The sequence below is a fragment of the Marmota monax genome, unplaced genomic scaffold (genome assembly GCF_021218885.2).
Source record: "Marmota monax isolate L192 unplaced genomic scaffold, Marmota_monax_Labrador192_F-V1.1 WCK01_AAM20220418_F8-fsc00092, whole genome shotgun sequence".
NCBI classification, from domain to species: domain Eukaryota; kingdom Metazoa; phylum Chordata; class Mammalia; order Rodentia; family Sciuridae; genus Marmota; species Marmota monax.
Window position 1 is genome coordinate 3,061,151 of NW_026692583.1, and position 27,747 is coordinate 3,088,897.

At 47.3% G+C, this 27,747-nt stretch overlaps 1 protein-coding gene across 2 annotated transcripts in view; it reads right to left on the reverse strand.

Moving 5' to 3' along the window:
* P2rx7 (purinergic receptor P2X 7) overlaps positions 1-27,049 on the reverse strand; it is a 48,517-nt gene extending 21,468 nt beyond the window's left edge. Inside the window, exons 1-7 of one of the 2 annotated variants that reach the window (XM_046446152.2) lie at positions 26,839-27,049; positions 11,319-11,487; positions 10,161-10,229; positions 6,645-6,717; positions 5,472-5,571; positions 2,015-2,095; positions 938-1,067 (exon numbers count right to left, since the gene is read on the reverse strand). In XM_046446152.2, coding sequence (XP_046302108.1) covers positions 938-1,067; positions 2,015-2,095; positions 5,472-5,571; positions 6,645-6,717; positions 10,161-10,229; positions 11,319-11,487; positions 26,839-26,963 — 747 coding nt within the window. In that variant the 5' untranslated portion in view covers positions 26,964-27,049. Of the gene's footprint in view, positions 1-937; positions 1,068-2,014; positions 2,096-5,471; positions 5,572-6,644; positions 6,718-10,160; positions 10,230-11,318; positions 11,488-14,920; positions 15,422-26,838 lie in introns of those variants that run through there. The other variant, XM_046446153.2, reaches the window with a different exon arrangement.
* Between the last annotated feature and the right edge of the window lie 698 nt (positions 27,050-27,747).

Consider the following 27,747-nt stretch of genomic DNA (forward strand, 5'->3'; position numbering starts at 1 on the left):
ACCCTCAGAAACTTAGCAAGACACTGTCTTAAAATTTAAAAAAAAAAAATTAAAAAGGAATGTAGCTCCGTGGTAAAGTGCCCTGGGTTAAATCCCCAGTAAACCTCCCCCACCAAACAAAGCAAAACGAACTTGTCAAACTGGAATTCAGGGCACTTAACCAAATATCTCTTTTGCATTCTCTCTCCATGATCCCTAGAGGAAACTTCTGGCAGTGTGAGCAAATTAAGGTCTTGAGCTAGGGAGATAATCCTGGACCCCTGGGGCCTCATTTTATACATGCTCCCTCTCATGAAGATTAGTGTTTTGTGAAAGGAGAGGGAATAAGGAGCCAGCATGACCTCTGAAGCAAGGTGCCTCACTGCTGGCTCTGAAGATGGGGGCAGGGAGTAAGAACCAAGAAACACAAGGCAGGAAGCCCTAGAAGAGGGAAAGGCGAGGACGTGCTTCTCCCCAGAGCCTCCAGGGGGAGCATGGCCCTGCAGACACCTCCACTTCATATCAGTAAAAATAATTTTGGACTTCCCTCCAGAAAGAGAAGAAAGTGTGTGTTGTTTTAAGCCATCCAATTTGTGGTCATTTGTTACAGCAGCTACAGGAAGCTAACACCAAGCAGCTCCCTCCCAGCATTGAGTGTTAGATGACTGAAGTGATGTAGATGCAGCCCCTGGCAAATACACAATAAACTGAGCCATATTTTTTAGGCCCAGGGGTCTGAACTCTTGATATCTTTTTTTTTCCCGTTAACATTTTTTTTTTAAGTTGTAGATGGACACGATAACTCCATTTTAACCATGTATTCTCTATGTGGTGCTGAGGATCAAACCCAGCCCGCACAAGGTGAGCAGCCGGCACTGAGCCACAACCCCAAGCCCATCTCTTGACATCTTTCATCCTCTGACACCCATCTCCACTGAATAAAGACAAGTCCACCCACCTGGATTGCCACCTCCGAAAAATTATCTCCTGTTTCCTGGAAGATGTCTCCTAGCCGGAAAATGGGACATTGTGGATTTTGAGTCTTGTGAAAGGTACAACTGATGTTCAACCCTGGCAAGATGTTTCTCCTGTGCAAAATTGAAAGCAAACAGACATTTCTAGGAAACCGATCCATCTCATTGGAATGAGCCAGTGTGGCTGCCAGGCTCCACAGAGGGTTTCATGACCCCTGCTCCTGGGAACCCTGTGAAGTGCCCCACACACTGTATCAAGTTTGGGCTTTCTGACCAATAGCATATGGCAGAAGCCACTTCCGAAGACTGTGGCTTCCATCTTAGTTACTTGCTTTTTCACTTGGTCACACTCTCTCTCTCTCTCTCTCTCTCTCTCTTTTTTTTTTGGTACCAGGGATTGAACTCAGGGGCACTTGACCACCGAGCCACATCCCAGCCCTATTTGATTTTATTTAGAGACAGGGTCTCACTTAGTGCTTTGCCATGGCTGAGGCTGGCTTTGAACTTGAGATTCTCCTGACTCAGCCTCCAGAGCTGCTAGGATTACAGGTGTGCACCACCATGCCTAGCCACTACTTTCCTGAATTGCTTGCTAGCCACCATGTCCTAAGGAAACACATGTGATCCTAGGGTCAGATCCTCTTGGTAAGGAACAGAGGCCTGCTGTCAATAACCATATCAGTGAGCCTAGAAGGGAATCTTCAGCCCCAGTGGAGCCTAGAGATGACTGCAGCCTTGTGACAGACTGAATTTAACCAAGGAGACCAGGACCTGAACCAGATCCACCCAGCAAATACATTTTCAGATTCCTGATCCACAGAATGAGAGACAATAAGTATTTGTCATTTTAGAAGGTTTCTTTTTAAAATATTTTTAGTTGTAGATGGACACAATACCTTTATTTTATTTATGAATAAAGGATCGTGCTGAGGATCGAACCCAGTGCTTCACACATGCTAGGCAAGCACTCCATCACTGAGGTACAACTCTAGCCCTAGAATGTTTCTTTTTTACACAGCTGTAGGTAGGTAACTGCTATACCAGACATTCTGGGCACTTACGTGGTATAGTTGTGGCCAGGGAAGTCAATATTGTTCTTGATGAGCACAGTGAAGTTTTCAGCGCTGCTCAGAAGTGCAGGCCTGGGAGAGAGAAATAAGGATCAGTGACCACAGAGACAGGGGGCACCAGTGAGTCAGTGAGACCAGAGACTTCTGGTTTTCTGCTTTAGCCTTGGGGATGAGATAAGAAAAATGGATGCAGCAATCTAATAGAGAAAACCTTCCAAAATTCTCTATGAAGGCTAATTATGCTCAGCCCATCCCAAATTCAAGTTTGTGACATCCCTTTGGTAGTTGGAAACCAGCTATGGTAGGAGTATTTATAGCATGATAATCAGCAAATACATATCAGCCTTTTTTTTCTCCTTAGAGTGATAGATGTTAAACATTTACCAAAATACCACTGCACGTAACTAAATATACAATTATATCAGAGTGACAGAAGGGACACAGTTGCTATGGGGTCTCAAGAAGGAAGAAATTCTTAGAGAAACTGAAAGCCTTTAGACCAGGGCCACACAGACAGACAGCTGACTGCATTAGTCATTTCTTAGAGGCTGAGTAGTGTACAATTCTGTGAGTTAGAGGAAACCAAATTCCAGATGACAGGAAGCCACCCACCATCCTTTCATCCCTTCATTCAGCAAACGCTTTTGGTATTGGGCTTGGAACTGGGCAGTGGGATACAGTGATGAGCAGCTGTCAACATTTCTGCCCTTTTGCACTTGACAGTTTATGAAAGATGGAGAACACTAGCTGTGAATAGAAAGGCTCAGCTGGCACCCTGCTGCCAGCTGTGTCTGAGTAGCACAGGAAGGGGCAAAGGCAGGGCACCAAGAATGGCCTGCCTTTTACCCCAGGACCCAGTGTTGGTTGTGTGTGTGGGAGCTCTGTGTGCAAACCTCATCTTTTTGCCTGTCCAGCATCTACTCCCCTTTGGATGGTACAAGCTCAGTTTTCTCTCTTTGGAGAAGCCAGCTCTCCACTGCCATCCAGAAGGGTTCTGTGGGGATGATTACTTCCTGTCTATTCCTAGGGTTCTGCATGGGCATGTGACCCAGGGCTGGCTAAACAGTGTGGTCCGTTCCCCTTGGCCTTTGGGTTGGTTCAGAGATGGTCACATGATTTAAGCCAACGAGAACCATTTCTGGGAACAACTGGAAAAAAGAAACTCTTTTTTTGCTGGACTGTTAGTAATAAGGATAGTGTCAACTTGGAATTCCCTGGACCACAATGCAAGGAAAGTCAGAATTAAAGAAAGAATAACTAAGAGAGGGGTGGGAGAGGAAGGAAGCAGGAAAGAGAATCTCATTGACATCATTTGAAGCCTGGACCAAGCTTTGCCTGAAGCCAGGACCTCTGGATGTTTTTGATTTACTGGAATCAAAAACACAAGCCAGGGGCTGGGGTTGGGGCACAGTGGTAGAGTGCTCCCCTAGCAGTGCAAGACGCTGGGTTCTATCCTCAGCATCACATAAAAATAAACAAATAAAATAGAGGTATTGTGTCCAACTACAAATAAAAAATATTTTTTAAAAAAGCCAAAAAGTAACACTCCTTTTTTTTTCTTTCTGAAGTCAGTTAATTTGGATTTCTGTCATTTATATTGAAAAAAAAAAATTCTCAGGCATGGTGGTGCACAACTGGAATCCCAGCAATTTGGGAGGCTGAGGCAGGAAGATTGCAAGTTTGAGACTAGCCTCAGAAACTTAGTGAGTCCCTGTCTCAAAATTTAAAATGGGACCAGGGGCATAGTTCAGTGGCAGAGCACCCCTGGGTTCAATTCCCAGTACCGCAAAACAAAACCAAAAAAAGAAAAAAATCTTATTTACAACAAATGCCTGCTGTGTGCTAGACTCTTACCTGTAGAACATTCTAAACCTCACACTTCCTGAGTAGCACTCTTGACAATCAGAGGACTACAGGACCCAAAACTTTAAGGATCAAAGCTCTTCATTGCTTTCATGTGACATTTACAACATTCTATCTTGAATTACAGATCTCTGTGCATGTGTCTTATCTCTTCTATTAGACTGAAAGAGCCCTGGGACCTGCTCCATACCTGAACTTCTTGTGTTTCACATAAAACTTAGCAGTCATCATCACATGTGAAATATCTAGTGCCTACTACATGGTAATGGTGAATGGCAAGATGAACCATCTTGGCTAATTCATGTAGCACACCGGAAACTGGAGAGCTGTCAGATCAGCCTAGGGCCAGGCAGCTGGAGATGCATGCGGTATTTAGCTGATGAATGAGTTGGTGGCAGAGTCAGAATTGAAAGCCAGCGCTAAGCAAAGGGGCCCCTTGTCTTGAACTAAGAGTCACTTGGGTGTGGGAAGATGTCCCACCCACAGCTGGGCAGTTTCTTCTGTGACCAAGAAACTTCCCTGACCTAGAAATGAACCCAGTTTAACAACTGTGGGCCAGACAGGGCGTCCCTGCCTCGGCATTGGGGACCTTGGCCTGAGCCTTCTACACATCCCCTTAGGCAGTTTTTCCCTTGCCCCACACATGCTAGGAGAGTGGCCCTGAGCCACTTTGGTCTGGGTAGCTGCTAGGCATGTGTGCTATTTAAATTTAAATTTAATTAAAATCCAGTTGCTTACCTATCATAGCCACACTTCAAGTGGTGGCTACCACATCGGGCAGCATGGCTACTGCCTTCCCATCATTGCAGAAGTTCTACTGGACAGTGCTGGTCTGAAACTAGCACACTTCCCGGGTAGATCTTACGTGTGCGTGTGAGCATGTGGAAGCCAGGCATGGGGCTCACTTCACAATGCACAAGTATTGTTTCATTTAATCCTTACAAACACCTCATGAGGTAGGGGCAGTTATTATTCTCATTTCACAGATGAGGAGACTGCCACTCAGGAAGGTTAAGTCACTTGCCCAAGATCACACAGCAAAGGTGTACTAGAAGCAAGATTTGAATCCAGGTCTTTCTAACTATTCTCTGCTGAAATGCATCAGCCCTTGTGGTTTCTAAGATTTAATATCCCAACCTGTGTGTTAAAGAGAAATATCAATACAGGGAACCACCAAATCTGTATGTCAGGTGACTGTTTGAGAAGATTCCTTGCCTCCCCTCCCTTCTCTTTCTCTCCCTCCTCCCATTCCATTTCCTACCCTTACTCACTCAATATGAACACTGGTGTATCAGAACAAACGCTGCCGTGGCACTAGAGGAGGAGTCTGGAGGTGGCCCGGAAGGGTGCTCTGGGTAGTGGTAATGCACCAGCAGGTACGGAACTATTCTCCACATCAACAACAGCGCCAACTTCCCAGGGACAGTGGTTGGTGCCTAGAGTGCGCCTGGCCTGGGGACCCTGAGGCAGAAAGGCCCAGGGCTTTGCGGGCTGCTCTGGGAAAGAAAAGCCCAAGTACCCTGGCAAGGTGTCACCTGGCCACTGCTGAGGGCCACCTCGTCTGCTCCCCATCTGTGCAACTCACCGGGGGGGCTTCTCCTCCACCGCCTCGGTGGGACACCAGGCAGCAACTTCACAGGTCTTCTGGTTCCCTTTGTACACTATACACCTGCCAGTCTGGATCCCTGTGGGGTCGAGAGGTGAAGAGCCTCCGATGTGAATGGAGGACATTCTCCAGGGCAGGCATCATGGACACCACCCAAGCAGCAGCCTCCGCTCCTGTGGACCCATCCTCACCCCAAGACAAAGCAGATGAGCATGACACTGAACAGTAAGCCCTTTAGAAGGGACCAGGCACATCCATAGGGACAGGAAGCAGCTTGGTGGCTGCCAGGCACTGAGGGGAAGGAGTGGAGAGTAGCCACAAATGGGGATGCGATTTCTTCTTGGGGTGGAGTGTTCTGGAATCAGCTCAGCGAGATCTGGGTTCCGTTGGCCCTTTCGGCTTCTTTACGATGAAAGATGCCCGAGAGGGGAGCCGAGCAGCATCTCCTCTCGCCAGGCACAGTGGTCTAGCACTTGGCTCCCCAGGTGGGCATCTGAGTCCACCCACAGGGCACACGGCCTGCCAAGGGATGCGCAGAGCCATGGAATGAACATGGTGCACCTTCCCGAGCATGGGGAGGAGAGGGAGGATCCAGTGAGCGGCAAGCCACGGCAAGTGGCCAGATACCAACTCAGATACGGTGCACTATGGAACAGAAGCCACTTGCACACGCCTCTGGGGAGGGTGTGCATTATTACCACTGACAGTTTTCTTTTTAAATTATTTTTTGCAGTATTTTTTTGTTGCATTGTCTAATACCTTTTTAAGTTAAAGCATGAGATTCTTCAGTCAAGTATGGGTTTTCCCCCAAGTTCCTTGGGAGTTTAAGCTCCACCTTGGGGAATTTCAGGGAGAAAGTTCAGAATACTTAGATGATGTGATGGGCCAGGTGATTTTTCACCAATCACCTCCTGGCAGGCCAGGCTCGGAGGAACTTCTCTGGCTGGGAAATTGAGCCCAGTCCCTAGGCTGTAGCTGGTCAGCCTTGGAGAAGGCCAAGGCCTAGGACAGACACGGGTCCACCTGTGGCTTCGCGGTGGTGGAAGAAGGCTGTAAAGCCAGAGGCTGAGGACCTGAATGGGGCACTGTGAATGTCACCAAGGTGCCAGATCCCCTCCCACCCTGGACTCCAGGAGAAAACCCAGAAGGTACCTTTGCTTTGTGGGTCCATCCAGCCCTTTGTACAACCCCGGTCAGAGGAACAGAGTGTCCTGCGAGTGGGATTCTGCAGGGAGAAGGAAGGGGCGCTGTGTCATTGAGATATGGAGAAATCCGTGTCTGGCCACACAGAAACCCACACACAGTGCTCATGGTAGCACTGCCCACAAAGGCCAGAGAGCGTGAACAGGCCAAGTGACTGTCAGAGGTGAATGGACAAATGACATGTGGTACATTCCTTCGTGGACTGTCACTCAGCCGTAAGGAGTGAAACACCAACCCATGCTATGTCATGCATAAACCTTGAAAATGATGCTGATTGGAAGAAGCCAGACAGACACAAATGTCACAAACTATACAATTCCATTTCAGGAAATGTCGGAATAGGCACATCCATAGGGACAGGAAGCAGCTTGGTGGCTGCCAGGCACTGGGGGAAGGAGTGGAGACTGGCTGCAAATGAGCATGTTCTGGAATCCGTGATGATGGTTGTACAGTGTTGCTAAGAGAATAAAAAGTTGTTTCCTTTAAAGTGGTGGGCTTTATGGTACGTGAATTACGAGTCAATAAAAAATAAAAACAAATAAGAATGTAAATAGCAGATGTCAGAGCAGCCAGGGGGCCACCTTCAACAATGGCCCTGCAGGTGGAGAGCAGGTGGCCTGGCCCAGGTGGCTCTGTGGCTCAGAATTGAGCAACGCAGACAGGTGCCAAGATGCAGCAGGTGATGTGGAAACAGGGGTCATCAGCCAGCACTATCTCCTGGCCACGGAAAATGAGGTCAGTTGTGTCTCAGGGCTGAAGGACACAATCAGGAAGAGAAGCAAGATGGCTTGGTCTGGGCATATCTGACTCTACTCTCTGGGGAACAGATGCGCCAGCCAATCTGAGAGTGGCCAGAATGTGACACAAATGTGGAACAGCCTCTGCTCAAGGACCTCTGGGCAGTTTGTGGCTTCTTCAGAAATTGAAGGCAAAGACCCAGGTACATCTGGCTTCAGTGACAGCTGCTCCCTTTCTTGCTCCCTAAGCCTCAGTTACCTCATCTGTAAGGGGAGACAGATTTGTCTACGTAGTCACCATGAAGACTATTGAGTTATGCAAAGAAAGGCCTCAGCACAAAGTGCCGCTCAGTGAGCTTTGCTTGTGCTTTTCAAACTCTGCCACGTTTTCTTTTCTTCCTAGGCTGCCTTCTGTTACCCTCCAGGCCCCCAGCTTCTTCTCCTTTTGACCCCCCGCCACCATGAGGCTATGAACCCCTTCAAAGAGCCCTTGGACCACAAAGCCTGGTCATATCTTTGCCTGACACTTAGTAGGTCTGATGAACATGAAATAAATGAATGAATGATCAACCTCTGTGGCTCACGGACAGTTACATTTCCATTATGAACTGCAAGGAATTCTTAGGAAAGAAGATAAATTGATTCACTTTTATTTTCCAGAATAAACTGTAAAATTAAGAAAAAAGTTAGTTTTATTTTGTGAGTATTATGTGGATTAAAGATGGCCACAAATTCTCGGTCACCGTCTAGGTTGAGAGGTGGAGTATTCCCCTGCTCCCTCCGAAGCTGGGTGACCTGACTGCAGAACCAGCAGAAGCAGTACAAGTAACACAGTGCCAGCTCCAGCCTCAGGCTTCTAAGGGCCTGGAACCTTCTGCGTTTGGGCTTTAGGAACCCAGTGCTGCTGTTAAGTCACTATGCTGCTGGAGAGAGCATGTGGACAGACCCTCCAGAGAGGAAGAGGTGCCCAGCCATACCCTGGTGCCAGGAGAGCCTCCAAAGAAGGCCAGCACCAGCTGCTGGTGAGTGTAGCCCCTCGACAGACCCCAAGTGAGACCAGCAGAGGAACCGCTGGCTGAGCCCAGGCCACCGTGGAACTGTGAGAGTCACACAAGGCTTTGAGAAGCCCACCAAGTTCAGAGTGGTTTGAAGAGATAACTGGAACATTCACTCATATAGGACTCCATACACCCAGGGCTTGGCCACGATCCCTGGGATGACCAGAGATAGAGTAGGTGTCAACGTGCAAAGAGAGGAGGCGACTGTCCCATTACACTGACCCGAACCAGCTGGTTAAAATCCCAGAGAGCTTTTCTGGGGCTCTCTGGGCCAGCAGTGCCTCCCTGGAGCTGCTCAGAGTGACTTCCCATCTGCGGCAGAGGAACCCCTAAACCCTAACAGCTCCATTTAGAATGCCACAATGCACCGTCATGTCACAGGCGTCTGTCTGCTCACTTGTTTCAGCAACCTTGAGAGCAAGGTTCTGAACACACCAAGGCACAGAGAAGTGAAGTCGCCCATGCAGTCACCAGGCCAATAAGTCAAGCTGTGAACTGTTCACAGTCTGCATCGAGCCCGGGCTGTTCCCCCTGAGCTGTCCTTAACTTCTTGCAAGTCTCAGTGACATGAAAAGTGTCTTTGAAAACATGGGGTTAGAGTGTGACATAGAGGTGACCAGACTGAAGGGCAAAGGAGAACTAGGGCTCCCAATTGGCCTGGAGACTGGGTGCTGCTGGGAAGGGCGGAGGAAGGTGAGTTGACCCAGGCTGGCTTTGGCTGATTCCTCAGAGCAGGGTGCTCGCGGGGAGACGGGGAAACGAATGTCCAGAGGTCTCTGCAGGGGGCTACTCACTGACATAGACACCAAGGGTACGTCAGTGTGGTCCCAAGTTTGGGTACCACGGTGACAAAGACTGTACAAGGAGTAAGCATGTTCACTGGAACTTCCGGACACTCAGAAAACTAGGCCTCGTGACCAGAGGGATGGGTCAGGACCCGCATGGCCAGGCTGGTTCTTCTGCCCGTGGGCAGAGGGCCTGTGGAGATATGGCCACCATGGCTGCTTCCCTCAGTGTTGGGAATGGTCCCTGGTATAAGGCACAGGTGTGTCCCCAGAGAGGGGAGGAACAGGTAAGGCCTAGTGGTGATTCATGGGTACAGACAAACTTAAGAGAGCTAGCCTTTCATCCCGTTGGACAGAGCAGACTCTGACTGTGAAGTTGGAGAGAGGACATTTTCCAGAGGGAGGTAGGGGAAGGTCAAGAGCACAGAGGTGGGAAGATTGTGTGGGGTGGTGGGGGTGGGGAGGCCTGATACAGAAACGGAAACTCTTAAGAAGAGGGGGAAATGGGCCATCTCGAGCTGCTTGCCACTGTTCCCTGGGACCCACCCTGCAGACAGTTCATGGTGGACCTTGGCAGGAGAAGCTGTGGGCTCCAGTGACATGAAATCAGATTTGCAAATGCCAAGAATCATGTTGCTGAGATGCCCAGGAAGCTACCAAGGGAAAGAGCAGGTCTCCAGGCCACTGCAGCTGGAGGCAAGGGGAGACCTACAGTGCTTTTCCAACCTTCTTCCACCTACCGCCCTACCTCACCACCCACCTCACGGAGGCAGGTGCTCAGTAGACATCGGTGGGCTGAATACATCCTGGCTCATCCCCCTTTGTCTTCCCTCCCAGTCTCCTCCAGGAACTCTTATCACCCACCCCCACAGGTCCCCTCCTTACCTCAGGGCACAGCCGCTGCTCTTGGCCTTCTGTCTTAAGAAAGTTTGTCATCACAAAGAAGGAGTTCCCCTGCAGAGCAGAAGGAGGAGAGAAGGGAACAGAACAGCTCGATCACAATGACCCCGCCTGCTGCTGAGCTCCCGGCGCACCCCTCTAAGCTTCTAGAAACCAGGGTCCGTGGGCACATGGACTATGCCGGGGGCTTGATAGCAAAGCTGGAGGAGCCGTCCTGCTGGGCCGAGGGGGAGCAAGGGAACATTCAAACAGATTGAGCAGTCATTTCCAATCCAGCCTCAAAAGCGGCTCTTCATTTACTTGCCACCATAAAATCCCATTAAACCGAGACTCTGGAGACCTGGGGAGGCGGGGGCGGGGCGGGGGCGCAGCTGAGCAGGCTATTCAGTTCTCCAAGACTTTAATGAAAGGGCAACAGGGCATCCTGCCAGCTGGCCGATGGCTGGATTTTAACGACCCACTGTTAAGAAACAAGCAGATAGTGGCTTGGCCTTGATGGCTCCCGCAGCTGCAAACATGCCCTTTTGTTCCTCCTGTCCCCCATCTGTCCCTGGGCATCCCCACACCCCTCTGTAATTTCTCCTTTTTGGGAACTCTGCTTTCAGTCTCTCTGCTTGGTGGCCAAGACACTCCTGTACCTGTGCCCTGTGACCCATGCCTGCTCTTCTTTCTCACCTACATCCTTCTTTGGTGTCTAAAGGATATGAATGTTCCAAAAATGGCCTCCTGGAAGTCTTTTGGTGACAAAAGGCCACAGAGACAATGCAGAAAGGCTGGCACTCTCCAGGCGGCAATTTTTTTTTGCCCTGGAGAATGCAGGCAGACCTTGCTGCCTAGTGGCCCGGGTTCTGAAGAGCCGTGCAGGTGTCAGTATACACAGAGAGAGAGGGAATCAGACCGTGTTTGAAATGCACCAGGACACGCTGCTATTTTGAGAAACCCTACAGGACTTGATAGAGCAAAGAACTATCTTCTTTGAGCTGCTGGATCTGACCCAGTTTTTCAATTTTTAGGTTTTCTCAGTAGGGATTTTCACAGAGCTTTTAAAACAGGGCCAACGTTCATTTTTCTGGAGTGGGGCTGTAGGTCCCAGGGGAAGGGCGCGAGGCCCTGGTGATGGTTTCCAGGGATGCCGATGCTCACCTGCAAAGGGAAGGTGTAATCCGCAGTGTCGAAGATGCTCTGCACTGAGCGCTTCACCCCGTTCTCCACGACTTCTGCCGTCACCTCTGCTATCCCTTTCACCTTGGTGTGCACAGAGCTGATGACAGGCTCTTTCCGCTGGTACAGCTTGTCACTCACCAAAGCGAAACTAAGTGGCAGACACAGAAGGGTATCAGTGGCTTTCTCCAGGGGGGTCTGAGGCCATGATTTGGGATGCAGGCCCTGAAGGCCACATCCTTTCGAATGCTAGCCCTGCTTCTTGGTGACTCACTTTCCCTCTCTGCAAAATGGGAACAATAGTTAAACCTACCTCCTGGGATCACTGTGAGGCTCAAATGAGATAATGTGTGCAAACCCCCTGGTGTAGCATGTGCTGCATGGTGGGCCCTTGCTGCAGAAAACAGTGGCCCCCACCCCTTCTTCACTGTTACCTAGGATAGATCTGCATTAGTAGGACAGCTTCTCAGGTAATAACGTGCAGCTCCAGGTTGCTTCACCACCTTTGTCCTGGGCTCAGTAACACGTCAGCACCTTCCTATCTAAGTCTGTGTCTGGCAGGTCAGCAGCCTGACCTGCTTTCAGGAACCTACCTGCTTTATCAATAATGCTGATAATAGCAGATCCTCTTTACCAAGCACTTAGATATGCCAAGTTCTCTAAATGTATCAACTGTTTTGATTCTCACAGCAATAAGAGATAGTGACTGCAATCACCACTCTTTTGTTGGTGAGTAAATGGGCTCAGAGAGGTGAAGGAACTTGCCCAGGGTTACACAGCTCATGGCAGAACTGAGGTCCACCATTAGTCTACATTTTGCCAAGAGCCAACCATCCTACTGCGGGGGTGGGGGGTGGGGTGGAGGGAATAAGTGGAATTAATAATTAAAAATCGTAGGTTCTGACTGGTACCGTGGCACACACCTATAACCTGTAACTCCAGGCTGAAGCAGGAGGATTGCTAGTTTAAGGCCAGCCTGGGCAACTTATCAAGACCCTGTCTCAAAATAATAATTTTTTTAAAAAGGGCTAAGGATGTCCTTCAGTGGTGGAACCCCTGCCCAGCATGCCTAAGTCCTGGGTTTGATTCCCAGTGTTGCCAAGAAACAGATAGATTCTATCCCCATTTTTCTGTTTTCCATGTCTCTTGTTGTCCTGAATAATTAAGAGCTTATTTTAAATGCTTTGTTTACACATTCAGCATCTATTTATTTTGTCCCTCCTCTCTGCCCAGCCCCTGAGTGAAATTCTCAGGCCATAAGTCTAAGTCCAGGGTCGCCCTCTTTGAGCTGACCTTGGGAAGCCAAAGCACAGTAGACCACGACACGCTCCCAGCTGTTCTCAACCCGGCTGAGCAGTGAAGTCACCCAGGAGCTTTCAGAATCCCAGCTCCCCAGCCCTGTCCCTGGAGGTTGATTTAGACAGTCTGGGCAGTTAGTTAGACACTTGTGTCTTTCTTAAATGTTCCTCAGGAGACTATAACGCACAGCCATGGGCCAGACCTGCCAGGAGACTTCTGAAAAGACAGTCCATGCTTGGCAACAGCAAGTACATTTGGAAAAAGGCATTTTCTAGGGCCCAGCTATGGCACTCTTAGGTATCTGCCCCTGAGTAGCTGTCACACGTGGGTCCACGGAGCTACGTACAAGAATGTTCATGCAGCGTTGTGAGAGGAAAACTGGAAATAGCCTGAATGTTCTCAAACATCGAGTGGATAAATAAATTGTTGGATTCACGATGGGAGGCTCTGCAGTAGTGAAGAGTGAGCTGCCCAGAGCTGCCTGGTCAACGAGGAAGTAACACAATAATGCCGAGCAAACACAGCAAACTGCAGTATGGTCAAAAGCCTGAAGAAATCCAAAGCAATGCTGTGTACTCACAAATACTCAAACAGGAATGTCCATAGCAGTGCTATTCACAATAGCCACAAGGTAGAAATAACCCAAATGATGAATGGATAGACAAAATACGGTCTACAGATACAATAGAATACTCTGCAGCCATAAAAAAGAACGTAGTACTGATACATGCTAAAGTGTGGATAAACAATGTTCCACCTCAAGAACATTGTCTCCTAAGTGAAAGAAGCCAGACACAAAGGTCATCTCCTATGATTCAGTTTATACTCGAAACATTCAGAAAAGGTAAATCCACAGAGTAGACTGGTGCTTGCCAGAGGGGAGGGGAGTGAGAAATGAAGCGTAACACTTAATAAATATGATATTTCCTTTTAAGGCAATGAATGTATTTGGGTACTAGATAGAGGAGGTTGTTGTAAACATGGTGAATATACTAAATGCCATGGTCTTGTTCACTTTAACATGGTTAATTTTATGTTATATGAATTTTACCTCAAAAAAGAAGAGCTAAAAACTATATATTTTTACAGACATTGTCATGTCTGTAGAACTATCAAAACAAACAAAGGAATGCAAACAGCACATTCAGCATGATTTTATAAGGAGAGAGGAAAGAATGGGATGATGGATGGGTTTTCAGGGAGCACAACTGGGTTGGTAATGTTTTATTTCTTAGATCACATGGTGGCACATGAGAGCTACGTTATTCACAACATGTGCCAGAATTTCTATGACATTCATTTAGAGAGAAAAATTGTCAAGGGCTGGGGATGTAGCTCAATGGGAGAGTGCTCGCCTGACATGATCAAAGCCCTGGGTTCAATCCTTAGTACCACCAAAACTTAATAATGAGAAGAATGAAAGAAAAAGAAAGGAAGGAAGATATTGGGGGAAAATATGTTGGGCCTAGAGATCCAGACTTGGGACTAGTTAGCACACGTGACACAGATAACACTTGTTCAGTAACACATCTCCCCCAGCCCCAAAACACATACATGATAATGTAATGATGTGTTTTGAGTTGGACATTGCAATATTGTCCCAGAACAATACTGGGTCAGTTTGACCCACCACTGGGGGAGCTCAATTCTGATCTCTCTCTGTGTTCATTCCAGAATGTGCAACTTGTTCTAGATCAGCTTTAATAGAACCTAACAGTCTCATAATCAGAAACCTGTCTTTGTATCATGAGGAATGTGTAAATTTTAGGAATTAAAACATGCCAGAGCTTTATCAAAGAAAAAAGAGGGAACAAAAGAGAGTTTACAATATTCTGCCCTTTGGAAGGAATATACTCATGACCTCCCCAGCCGTATTCTCTTGCCCTTGCTTGGTTACTCAGATAAGCCATGTCACCTCTCTGGGCCTTGGGTTTGATCCCTGAGTGAGGGGATAACTTTGGGCTCACTAATCCCCATGTCCTTTCAGCTCTAAGAAGCTGTGGTTCCTTGTTCTCTGCAGCAGGCAAAGCCTCTGGTCCCTGGAACAAAGAGGGCATGAGGGACAGGGGATTTAATTGGGCCTGGAAGGATGGGTAAATGGATGTGGGGAGAGGAGAGCTGGGGAGAATCTGGCCGAGAAAGAAAGCTGACATGAGAAGAGCCAGGGCCATCCCAGGGGCTCCCATAGGCCATTCCTGCTGAAGAGGGGGACACTGAGTGACAGGCAGGGGGAGGTGAAGGGAGGTGGGCTGTGTGGCCCTTGGCTGGCTCACAGCCTGACTCACCATATGTAGATGCAGGTGCCCACCAGGAAGGTGTTCTTCAGGATCCCAACCCACACACTGTGGATATGAAGGACTCTCACGGACTTATACCCGCAGAGCTGGCCCCCGGACAGCATGGCGAGACAGTTCTCAGAGCTGGGCCGGTAAGAAGTGCCTCTCAGCAAAGTCTGTCTCTAGCTGAGAGAGCCTGGGCTTCCTGAGCAAAGGTAGCCCCAAAGTGAAAGGAGAGCCCTGAGCGTGAATTGCTTTCACATCTGTTTAACTCACGCCCAGCCCAGGGCCTGACCACTGCGCTCACTGTCTGCCCTCCACCCGTGTCACCAGGAACATTCACATAAGCATCTTCTCCATCTTCTCCCACCCAGGGCGCTAGCTCCTGAGGAGGAACATCTGGCCAAAGGCCGCACACATTTACATCTCCACTCCCTTGTCAGACCACAGAGAACCACTTCATGCTTCCACCAGCAAAGCAAGAGTGAGCACACCGCCTTTTTTTTTTAATATTTATTTTTTATTTGTAATTGGACACAATACCTTTATTTTATTTATTTTTATGTGGTGCTGAGGATTGAACCCAGGGCCTTGCACGTGCTAGGCAAGCGCTCTACCACTGAGCCCCAGCCCCAGCCCCAGCACACCACCTTTTAGGAGGGTCTTCACAAACTCGGTGGTGGCCACGTGGGCTTGGCCGAGAGGGTCAATGTTATGGTCTGAATTAATCAATACAATTAATAAGTTATAGATTAATAATATAGAGACTAATAAAATAGTAAGTGTAACCAATGACTCCATCTTTATGGTTCCCGTGTGAAACTGTTATATAAGCTGTTTTTAAGAATTATTTAAAAAACTGGTTTTCTGTGCTTCATATATCTGCAAATGCACTTGAACCCAGGATGTACAACCACAACTGGGCTTGAACCCAGGATGTGGTCGTCTGACTCTGCTCTGCTCACTGTTTTTTTTCAGCCCTTGAACCCTGCTTGCTTGCAATTTGCAGATTTATAGGATGTGCTATTCTTCCTTAAATATTGGAACCACAAACAGCCTGGTGCGCTTCTATCAGAAGGTCGTTTGGGCATGGCATAAGTGTCCCTCGCCAGGGAAATAGAGGTAAAATAAAATTCTTTGATTTGTTTCAAATTTTCTAAGTCTCCCCAGAACAGTCAAGGGTCTGGACAGTGGGGAGGTGCTGGCCTGAGGGCTCAGGGAGATTAGTGTGGCGGAGAGGAGAGTTGCAAGCAGCATAGAGCCATGTGGAGTGCAGAAGGAACACAGGACAGGGCTGGGACCAGAGGGGTCAGACTTAGAGCTGAAAGGACTAGGCTCCAAGTAAGAAAGGTCTATCAATCAGAGCAGCCTCAGAACAGAGCAAGCGTTCCTGTGATTGCTCATTGGTGACAATAAACATAACGATGATAATGAGGATGATTTCCACTTGTTCCATCAACTCCCCTCCTCTCCTGTTTCTTCACCATCTTCATTTAAATACCACATCTCATCTTAAAAATAAACCCTCGCTCAGTCCCGCACTCTTATACACTGCTCCATGCCTCTCTGCTCCCCTGTAGCCGAGTCTTTTGAAAGAGTGAGTCACCACATCCTTTTCCGCATCTCCATTCACTCCTCCACCCACTTTAGTCTGGCTCCCACATCCACCACTTCTCCAGGGCCTCCCTTGCCAAGTGATTTCCACTAAATCCAGCAGACACGCCGTGGGCCTGATCTTCCTGAGATGGTTGCACAACTCTAAGTGGCAGTGGACACCAGTGACCAGGTACCACTTCCCTCTTCTTCCCTTAACTTCCAAGAATCCACAGTCCCTTGACTTCTTTGATCTCTGTGGTTTCCATTCTCAAAATCCTCTGGGGACTTCTGTGCTCCCTACCCCTGAAGGTTAGTGCTGCTCGAGGTCTGTTCTAGGGCTCCTTGTTTCTCTTGCTGGCCAACTGCAGCTTCCTCTTGGGGTTCTACGTACCATCTGCATGCTGGCCATAGAGAGACCTGTATCTACAGCTCTGGACTCACGCGTCTAATACCATCAAAATAAGCCTGTACAGGTCCCAGAGGCACCTTGGACTGGGTGCCTTTGGTTTCTCAGCTCATCTTCTACCCCAAACTGGCTTCTTCCCCTGCATTTCCTATTCTGGGAAATTATTCCACCACCAAGCAGGAACATGGCACACTGCTGGACCCTCATGTCCCTCTTCCCCCTCATCTACTCAATTACAAATACTGTTCTAATCTTCCTAAAAGTTCTCTACTCTAGCTACCTTTCTCCTCTACCACTGTCACCTCCTCAGCCCAGGCACCCACCCACTCCCACCTGGGTGACCCAGGAGTCCCCTACACGGTGTCCCTCTCTATAGTTTTGCCCTGTCCCATTCCCTCTCCACACTGCTCTAGTGAGAGCAGGGACCTAGGTGAGGTGCTCAGGTCCAGTCCCGGCTCTACCTCTGATTAGCCAGGTGACCTTAGGCAAGGTATCTAAACCATCAGAGTCACTGTTCCTTCTAAAATAATAAAGAGAATTCTATTGGCAGGGTTTCTAGTTCTATATAATTGAATCCATTTTGCTGAGTTTAGGAAGAAAACGATCTAAAAAAGGCAAATCCATAGAGGCAGAGAATAAATCAGCGATTGCCTTGGGATGGGCAAATCCTGGGGGCAGGAGCAGGGAGTGGCTGGCAATGGGCATGAGGGATCCTCATGGGGTGACAAAATGTGTTGAAACTGAACTGTGGCCATGGTCACACAACCTGATAAAGTTACATAAAGTCACTAAAGTGCATACTTAAAATTTTGAGTGATCTCATAATATGTAAATTATACCTCAATAAAGTTGTGAAAAAATAAGGACAAAAACAGTTAGTTTAAAGGATGTTAGGCAGTTCACATAATCTCTGAGGGCTGAATCAGTTTTGCGCAGACACCACACAGCCTGGAACAATACCCAGGGAGCAGGCGCTGTTCTAGAAAAAGATTTCTGGCAGCCACAGCTCCACCCTTATGTGGGAACTCACAAACAGGGAGCAGCTCATGCCAATAGTGTTTGGGAATGGGTGCCAGATCGCAGCCACTGCCACTCCTTGCATGAGGATGCCATCAAGGTCACCTCCTATAGTATGCCACATATATGGCCACAAAGATATCAAGTCCTAACCCCTGGAATCTTATTAGGGAAAAGAGTCTTTGTAGATATGATTAACGGTTGAGCTTATCCTGGATTATCCAGGTGAACCCTAAATGCCATCACATGTGTCTTCATGAAAGGGACACACAGAGATATTTGATGTACACAGTAGGTCCTGTGGAAGAAAGAGCAGAGAGAGAATGGAAGACACTGGTCTTGAGGACTAGAATGATGTGGCCACAAGCCAAGGGACACCTGCATCCAGCAGAAGCTTAAAGAGGCCAGGAGCAGATTTTCCCTGAGAACTTGTAGAGGGATTATGGCCCTGCTGACATTTTGATTTCAGCCCAGTAATATTGGCATCCTGAACTGTGGAAGAATACATTTCTGTTGTTTTAAGAAACCAAGTTGGTACTTACTTGTTACAGCAACCTTAAGAAACTTATACCTGGGCAAGAGAACAAGCAGAGGTCCATACGCATGTACAGGCCCCAGAGGCACCTCGGAATGATGTTTAAACATTTGAAAGCCATAACAAACTTTAAAATAAAATGATTTTGCTCATTTATCCTGACAAATATACCTTCCTTACAACATGGAAGGCCAGATTCAAATTTAGAGTTCTTAGGCTCCTTAGAATTCTGTGTTAGAACATGGAAGTGCTGGTTAAAGAGGCTCCTGGTCCACAGCTCACACCTTCTCATCTCACTTCTGGCTCCTGCTGCACACTATGTGTATGACTCAGATCACACGCCCATACTCCCTCCATGCCTTCCACCTACAAGAATTGCCCACTGGCTACCCCTGGGCCTACAAGCAGGCTCATGGGCACTGTGGTGTGCTTTCAGGAGGCCAAATCTGGAAAGAGGCTCAGGGTCACTTAAGAAGAAAATTCTGGTGTCTTGGGTACCAGGACTATAGTGGGGTGGGTGGGCACATTCTGCCCCTGTGATGACAGAATTCTACAATGACCCCAGGATGTCCAGCATCTTGTGTGTATACCCTGCATGACCCCCAGAACCTTGGGCTATGATGGACATTCTCCTCCATGACTAGGTTATGTTACACGGTACAGCTGACCTTGGAACAGGAGGATCATCTTTCTGGGCCCAACACAATCACATGAGTTCTTTAAAAGCAGACAGTTTTCTTCACGTGGTTCCAGGAAAGCACGTGAAGCCCAAGAACGATTATTCCCACTGTCGAGGCTTGAGGACCAGGAGGGCCACATGGTGAGGAACAAAGATGGATTCAGGATCTGATAGCCAGCAAGAAAACAGGGCTCTCAGTCCTACAGCCTCAAGGAACTGAATTCTGCCAGCAGCCAAGGAGCTCTGATGTGGCTTTTTCCTCCATCTCCAGGCAAGAACTTAGGGCCCTGACATCTTGATTTCCACCTATGGGGCTGCTTTAGATTCTATTGTTCAGTAACATAGAAATTAATACAGCTTCACATGCCCCATAATCCACAGGGAAGCTCACTGTTGGAAGAGGAACAGAGCAGGACCTCTAAAGCCTGGGGTGCTGGAAAGAGGATCCCAGGTCAAAAGGCAATACTTTATGTTCTTAAATTTGAATTCTGCTCATACCTACCACTCCATGTTGTTCCCTACATACCTAAGTGCTGCATGGTACGTAGACTGGAAAAGCTTGGGTCTCATGCTACATCCTAGCTGCAAAGGAGGCTGGGAAATTCAGTTGCAACCTCTATTAGAGACAGAGCTCGGAAGGTGGGATTCCTCTGAACATAGTTCTGGTGTTCAAGTCATGATTGCTCACTTCAAGAATCAGTCTTATAGGATTATCTGCAAAGGTCAAATAGGCTAACCCACATCTCATGTTAAAAACAGAACCTGGCACATGCTAAGCACTCACAGTGCTCAGCAGGTATTATTACATCTGACACAGAATGATTCCTCTAATATGAAACAATAGGTATAAAACCCTTAATGTTTTTTTTTTTTTTATGTTTGAACATTTTCATAGAGAGATGTGGAGGTGCAGGGAGATGTCTCTCCATGCTCTCCCGATACCAGGGTGGAGCTCAAGGCTGTCTACACTCTGGCCCTCCTCCAGCACCCCTTAGACTCCCCTTTCAGGCACTATATTCTCTGGCCAGATGACATCCATGTGGTTCATAATCCTCTTCTCAGGCTGTGCTAATGGCCTAGGAAGGCTGAAAGGGTCCATCCCTAGGTGGGAGGCAGGGTTGCTACCATCCCCAGAAACCTGTCCACCCAGAAGCCTCTGCCACCGAATAGCAAAATAGGAAAAGTCCCCCAGGCAGCTTTTCCTAAAAGTCATTCACTTGAAAGGCCCTCACTTGCCAGGCACAGGGGTGCGTGCCTGTAATCCCAGCTACTCAGAATGCTGAGGCAGGAGAATCCAGGTTCAAGGCCAGCCTTAGCAACTTAGTGAGACCCTATCTCAAAGCAAAAAATTAAAAGCCCTGGGGATGAAGGTCAGGGTACAGCAACCCTCAGTTCAATCCCCAGTACTGAAAGAAAAAAAAAAAAAAGCACAATGCATTTTTAAGGCGTTGTTTGATATTATTTTCAGTTTTTTTCCATGTTTTGATGTTCAACATTAATAAAAGGATGCAGCTCGATGGTAGGAGTTGGGGCATTTCTGGCTTGATGTCCCTGGCAATGCTGCAACGCCTCTCCTGGGTCCTGCACATGGGGGAGAGGGCATCGTCATCATCATCCACCAGAATCCTAAGTCTTCCTTTACCCCCAGCAAATCCACCAGTCCTATCTCCAGAGCACATCCCGCCTTGGCCCACGTCTGCCCAACTCTAACATCCCATTCCACCCATCGCCATTTTCTCTCATCTGGCTGACCTCAGCAGCCTCTCGCTGGTCCCTACACCTCATTCTTGTCCCAACACAATCCAACTCAGCTCAGTGGTCTTTAGACACACAAGTGAGTCGGTTCCACTCCCGTTTCGGACTCTTCGGAGGTTTCTCTTGGCACTGCGAGTCAGATTCCAGCCCTTTCCGTGCCCTGGCCTCTGCTCCTCCCTCCTCTCTCACCAGGTTCTGGAGAATTCCCTCCTTCCTGCTGCTCCTATTTTACTTCCAGACCTTCCAACGACTACTCTCTTGGTTTTCTGTGTCACGTGGTGGGAGTCTTTTCCTCCTACAGGGGTCTCCTCCTGAAGTGGGTCTTGTTTGACCCCATGGCTCCCCAAACTCAATCACATCACCCAGAACCAAGGGTAGGTTGAGCATGTGGTGATTCTCCTCATAGTTCTGTTCCCAGGGGGCCCCGGGGCTGGGCTGTGTTGGATTTGCTCTTCCCTGGCTTCTGATGCCTCCACCACCTCTGTGGTGGCCTCACTTCTATTCAGCTGGAGGAGGCCCAGCCTCTCTTAGGGAGCTTGATTTAGATGATAACTTGGTGGTCACTAGCAAATCAAATAGAGGTCAAGTACCAGGATGAGTCAGCAGACCCCATGGGCCAGTAGAGAGCAGGGCTCCTAGGGAGACTGAGAGGGGCTGAGGTAAGAATATGAAGGACCCAGCCTCAGCAATGATCTGAGGCAGAGTCTCCACAGCCCAGCTGCAAGGCTGAGACAAACCAGGACTACAAAGTAGTCTTCAGAGGTCCCTGGAATTTCTGGCTTTTAAAATGACCTTGTAAGGTATATTTGTCTTTTTGTGTGTACCCTCTCCATTTCCTCCTCCCATTTCTTTTGGTAACAGAATTCTTTCCTAAGGCAAATCCACTGGGAGTGGTTCAGGGGAGGCTCACTCTGCCCTCTTCTCCCTAATTCCTGGCACAGGAGCCAGAACGTGACCCAAGGCTGACAATTCAGAAGACACCATCCCTTTAGCTATAGGATTGGTTTAGGGATGGGACCCCCTAACTCAGATCTGACCAATCAGAGTCTTCCTTGGGACCTTCTTACCAGAGTTGTCAGGAGAGATTGGTTTGTTCCCCTGGAGGGGGTGTGAGGATATGTCATCTTGCTACTTAGCCTGATCAAGAAGGAAACCACATACAGACCGTCCCCAACCAAGCAGTGATTGGACTTATGATTTTTGACTTTACAATGGTATGAATAAGCATTCAGTAGAAACTGTTTTTCTAATTTTGATAATTTTTCCCTGAGCTTTTTTTTTTTTAGTTGTAGATGAACACAATACCTTAATACCTTTATTTTATTTGTTTATATTTATTTATATTTATTTGTTTATATTTATGTGATGCTGGGAATCGAACTCAGTGCCTCACACATACTAGGCAAGCACTCTACCACTGAGCCACAGCTCTGGCCCCCAGCACTGTCTCTTGCTGCTGAGCAGAGGCTGTGAGCCTCAGCTCCCAGACAGCCAGCAATCACGATCACAACTGCGCTGTACGGTGTGCTGCTTTGCTGAGCTGTGATCTTCAATAGGATAGGTGTATTGAATGCATTTTTGACTTAGTATATTTTTAATTTTCAATGGGTCTCTCAGGACATAATTCTGTCATAAGCCAAGGAGCATCTGTAGAGCCAAACAGATTCGGGGAGAGAGCTCCACCCCAGTGACCTAGTTTAAACTCATGTTCATTCCTGTCTGAGGACAGCCCCATCTCTTTAATTGCCCAGTTTCATGATCCAATAGATCCCACATGGTGGCTTTATGATTAACTTGAGTTAGGTTTTTGTCACTTACTACCCCAAACCCTGACTGACAGTCCTGGTCAGCATCCTGTCCCCACGATCCTACAGCCCAGCAAGCTGGAGCTGCCTGACGCCTCTCGTCGGTGCCTCCTTGCCTTCAACTCCAGATATAGACTTGGTTGGGAGAGACCAAGAAGCTGATCAGGCTCTTGCCTTATTTCTCCTGTAGCCAGCCCCTGCCTTGTTCACCATGCTCAGAACTGAGGCTTCACTTTACTTCCTTAGCCTGGCTCTTTGCCCTTTCAGCCCAAGAGCCCCCCACTGGCTGCTATGTCCTAAGCAAGCTTGGCTTGTGTGGACTTCCGCTTGTGATCCAGGTCTGTCCTACCTGGTGCAAACTACCTCTTCCAGTCCTGTGGTCTACCGCAACACAGCTGGCTGAGTCCTGGTTGCCTGTGACTTAAGGCAGCATTCCCAAGCTGTGAGTATGAGACCCCATTTGGTGAAATGTTAATAGATACTCCATTAACAAAGAGGAAGAAAGCAAATTAGCAATATTTTTTCTTTGATTTTATATTTTTAAATAAAACAGTAAAAAAAGCATTTTGTGAATGAAATTAAACCCCTATCTCTCACCCTGCATGAAACTCAACTCAAAATGGATCAAAGACTTAGGCACAAGAATAGAGACCTAGTGCTCAATAGAGGAAAATGTAAGCCTAAATCTTTACCACGTCTGCCTAGGATCTGACTTCCTTAACAAGACTCTTAAAGTGCAAGAAATAAAATCAAGAATCCAATAAATGGGATGGATTCAAACTAAAAATCTTCTCAACAAAGGAAACAATAACATGAAGAGAGAGCCTACAGAATGGGAGAAAATCTTTACCACACGCATCTCAGATAGAGCACTAATCTCTAGGATATATAAGGAACTCAAAAAGCTTAACAGAAAAAAAAATATAACCCAATCAATAAATGGGCTAAGGAACTGAACAGATACTTCACAGAAGAAGAAATACAATCGATCAACAAATATATGAAAAAATGTTCAACATCTTTAGCAATTAGAGAAATGCAAATGCAAATCAAAACTACTCTAAGATTTCATCTCACTCCAATCAGAGTGGCAGTTAACAAGAATACAAGCAACAATAAATATTGGCGAGGATGTGCAGGAAAACGCACATTCATACATTGCTGGTGGGACTGCAAATTGGTGCAACCATTATGAAAAGCAGTATGGAGATTCCTCAGAAAACTTGGAATGGAACCGCCATTTGACCCAGCTATCCCATTCCTCGGTTTATACCCAAAAGACTTAAAATCAGCATACTACAGGGACACAGCCACATCCATATTTATAGCTCAACTCACAATAGCTCTACTATGGAACCAATCTAGGTGCCCTTCAACAGATGAATAGATAAAGAAAATGTGGTATATATACACAATGGAATATTACTCAGCCTCAAAGAAGAATGAAATTATGGCACTGGCCAGTAAATGGATACAGCTGGAGAATATCATGTTAAGTGAAATAAGCCAATCCCCCCAAACCAAAGGCTGAATGTTTTCTCTGATATGCAGATGCTAATTCACAATAGGGGGGCGGCTAGGGAAGAACAGAATTACTTTGGATTTGACAGAGAGGAGCCAAGGGAGGGGAGGGGGTATGAGGTTAGGAAGGATATTAGAATGAATCAGACATTATTACTCTATGTGCTTACATGACTACATGACCAGTGTGATTCTACAGCATGTACAACCAGAAGAATGAGAAGTTACACTCCATTTATGTATGATGTGTCAAAGTGCATGCTACTGTCATATATAATTAATTGGACCAGGTTTTTTAAAAGTGGGGGGAAAAGCACTTTGTGTAGAGTTATCTTTTTTTTTTTTTACTCTTTTTTTTTTTAACATTTATTCCCCAGGTGTAGATGGACACAACACAATGCCTTTTTTTAATGTGGTGCTGAGGTGAGTGCTCTACCGCTGAGCCACAATCACAGCCCCTAGAGTTATCTTTTTTATAGCTTTTTTTAAAAAATATTTTTTAGTTGTTTAGTATTTTATTCATTCATTTTTTTGTGGTTCTCAAGATCAAACCCAGCACCTCGCACGTGCTAGGTGAGTGCTCTACCACTGAGCCACAACCCCAGACCTCTAGCTTTAAAAAAAAAAAAAAATATATATATATATATATATATAAATTTGTTAAATAGTAACTGTGTGAAATAAATAATGATAATCCTAACAATGGTGTTTTAATAAGGACTAACACTCTGACAGGGGCTTGTTATGTGCTACACATCTCTCTAACAGTTTTGCATTTATTAGTCCATTTAATGGTCCCAACAATGATCCCTATTTTATTGAGGAGGGAACCAAGGCCCAAAGATGGGGGGAAAATTTTGTATCTACATCCTGAGATCTCAAATCCAAGCCTGGATGTGATTACTTTGAGACTCAGAGGACAGGATGTCCAATTACATTCACAACTGTAATTTTTAAAAATAACTACCGGTTAATGGTGCTCATAAGGGATTTTGGTGCTATCCCCCTCTTTTCAGTACTGGGGAATTGAACCCAGGGCTGTTATACAATTGAGCTACATCTCAAGCACTTCTTATTTTTTTCTTTTGAGATAGGGTCTGGCTAAGTTGCTGAGGCTGGCCTTGAACTTGTGATCCTATTGCCTCAGCCTCCCAAGTCTCTGATTACAAATATGCACCACCACACCCAGCTACATTCCGTGTTTGACATAACAATGATTTGAACAGATGCAGAATCAGGCTCAGAGAGGTTAAGTGATTATAAAATAGATGTTCTCTTAGTACACTACAGTGTTTCCCTGTGTGGATACAATTTATCATTATCAGCAGCAGCAGCACCACCACCACCACCACCACAGAGAATAAGGCATTTGCCTTAAGGGAAATGGAAGTCAAACCCAAAGAGACGCCACCCCATGCCCACTAGGTTGGCTATAATAAAAAGGCACACTAGTAAGTGTTGCTGAGGGTGTGGAGAGACTGGAATCCTCACATTCTGCTGGTGGAAATGTGAAGACATGTAGCAGCTGTGGGAAACGGACCATCTGTTTCTCTGAAGGTGAAATGTCATTAGCATATGATCCAGCAGTCCCACTCCTAGGTGCACATCCAAGAGAAATGAGAACACACCACCACACCTCAGACACAAATGTTCATGGTCGCATTATTCTCGATGGCCCCAAAGAGAAACAACCTTAATGTCCATCGACTGATGAATGGATAAATAAACGTGACCTATTCATGCAATGGACTGTTATTCAGCCATTAAAGAGCATGAAGTACTGATACATGCTACAACATGGATGAACATTTGAAAACATGGTAAAGAAAAAAAGGTGGGTCACAAAGGACCACACACTGCATGATTCCATCTATATGAAATATCTAGAATGGGTAAATCCACAGAGACAGAAAGTGGATTAGTGGATGCCTGGAGCTGAGGGGGTATGGGAGGCGGGCTGGATATGATGGCTGAGGGGTGTAGGATTCTTTTTGGGAGAGGAAAATGTATTAAATTGATTATGGTGATAATCGCACAACTCTGTGAACACACTAAAAACTACAGAGTTATACATTTTAAATGAGCAAGTTGTACAGTGTATGAATCTCAATGAACTGTTTTTAAAATAATAAAAGCAAGGGCAGGGGTTGTGGCTCAGTAGTAGAGCAGTTTCTAGACACAACACCCTGGGGTTGATCCCCAGCACCACACCCACACACGAATAAAAAACAAAACACAAACAAAGGGAGCCCACAGAGACATTTACAAGCCTGGTCCTATTCCTTCCCCTCAGCATGGTAATCCAGACGCCAACAGTATCACCAGGTGTACCTGAAATCCCTGCCTCCTCCCTGGAAATCCAGGGTGTCGCCCTGTGTTCCCACCTTCCCCAGGCATGCCCAGCCCTGCGCCACCTGGGAGGCTTGGGCTGGAGCTGAATGGAGTCACACTCGCCTCCCTCGGTGGCTTCCTCCGGCTGCGGCCTGCGCAGCTTCCTCCAGGCTTGCTGGGAGGTCCTCAGCCTTGAAAGGCACGTGGACGCAGGATGTGCACCTGAAACGGCCCCTTGGGGTTTCCTCGCTGCAGAGATTTGCACACCCCCGCGCCACTCACCACACATAGGAAAAGATGATCACATGCAAGATCCACTTAATAGTGCCATAATTCACGCTCTGGATCCGGGTGACTTTGTTTGTCTCATACTGGAAAACCTCACTCCAGCTGCAGCAGGCCGGCATGGTGAGAGGCTCGTTCCCTGCTCAAGGCCAGGGCGACTGCCCACTTCCCCCCAGGAACCGCAAAATGAAACGTATTGATTCTTAGTGGGATCCTTTAACTTTGAGCTCCTCCAATGACGGCAGAGTGGGGGCGGGCCCTGGCAACTGCCCCAGATGTGACTGGGATAAACAAGAAGAACCAAGTCCTACAGGCCCGACTGGCAGAGGACCCCGCCCCAGCTGGCCTCCCCCAGACGCCTGCACAAAGATGGTGTTCAGAGTGTGGCATTTTTAGAATTCTCCCTTTCCCCTCTTTCCTTTCGCTTTTTTGAACTCATTTCATTTGGGAGAAAGGGGCAGCCCTTCAAATGTCATGAGACCCAATACTTCCATTGTGCCTCTGGAAAGAGCCTAGATCTTTCCATTGCCTCAAACCCCACTCACAGATTGATTCCTTTCTACAGCTCTTTATTCAACCCCAGATGTATAGGAGCACTTCTTGAATGAAAGTGTCCCCTTTTCCTTCCCCTGTCCTTGACAATACTCTGGATGGTGGGGTACTTTATTTCTATGCTGAATCTCTCCCAATTGATCCTCTAGATTTACTCTCCATCCTCCTTTGTGCCCTGGGGTGGGGGTGAACCCATGACAGCCCAATCAGCCTCAGATCACCAGGAACTAAGTGGCAGTCCACTGTGTTTCTTGACCTTCCTGTGAGGGAGATGCCCCACCATGGGAGCCCAGGACATCACCAAACAAGGGAGGAGATGAGGCTACTGTAGGATTCCAAGGAAGGTGGAGTTGA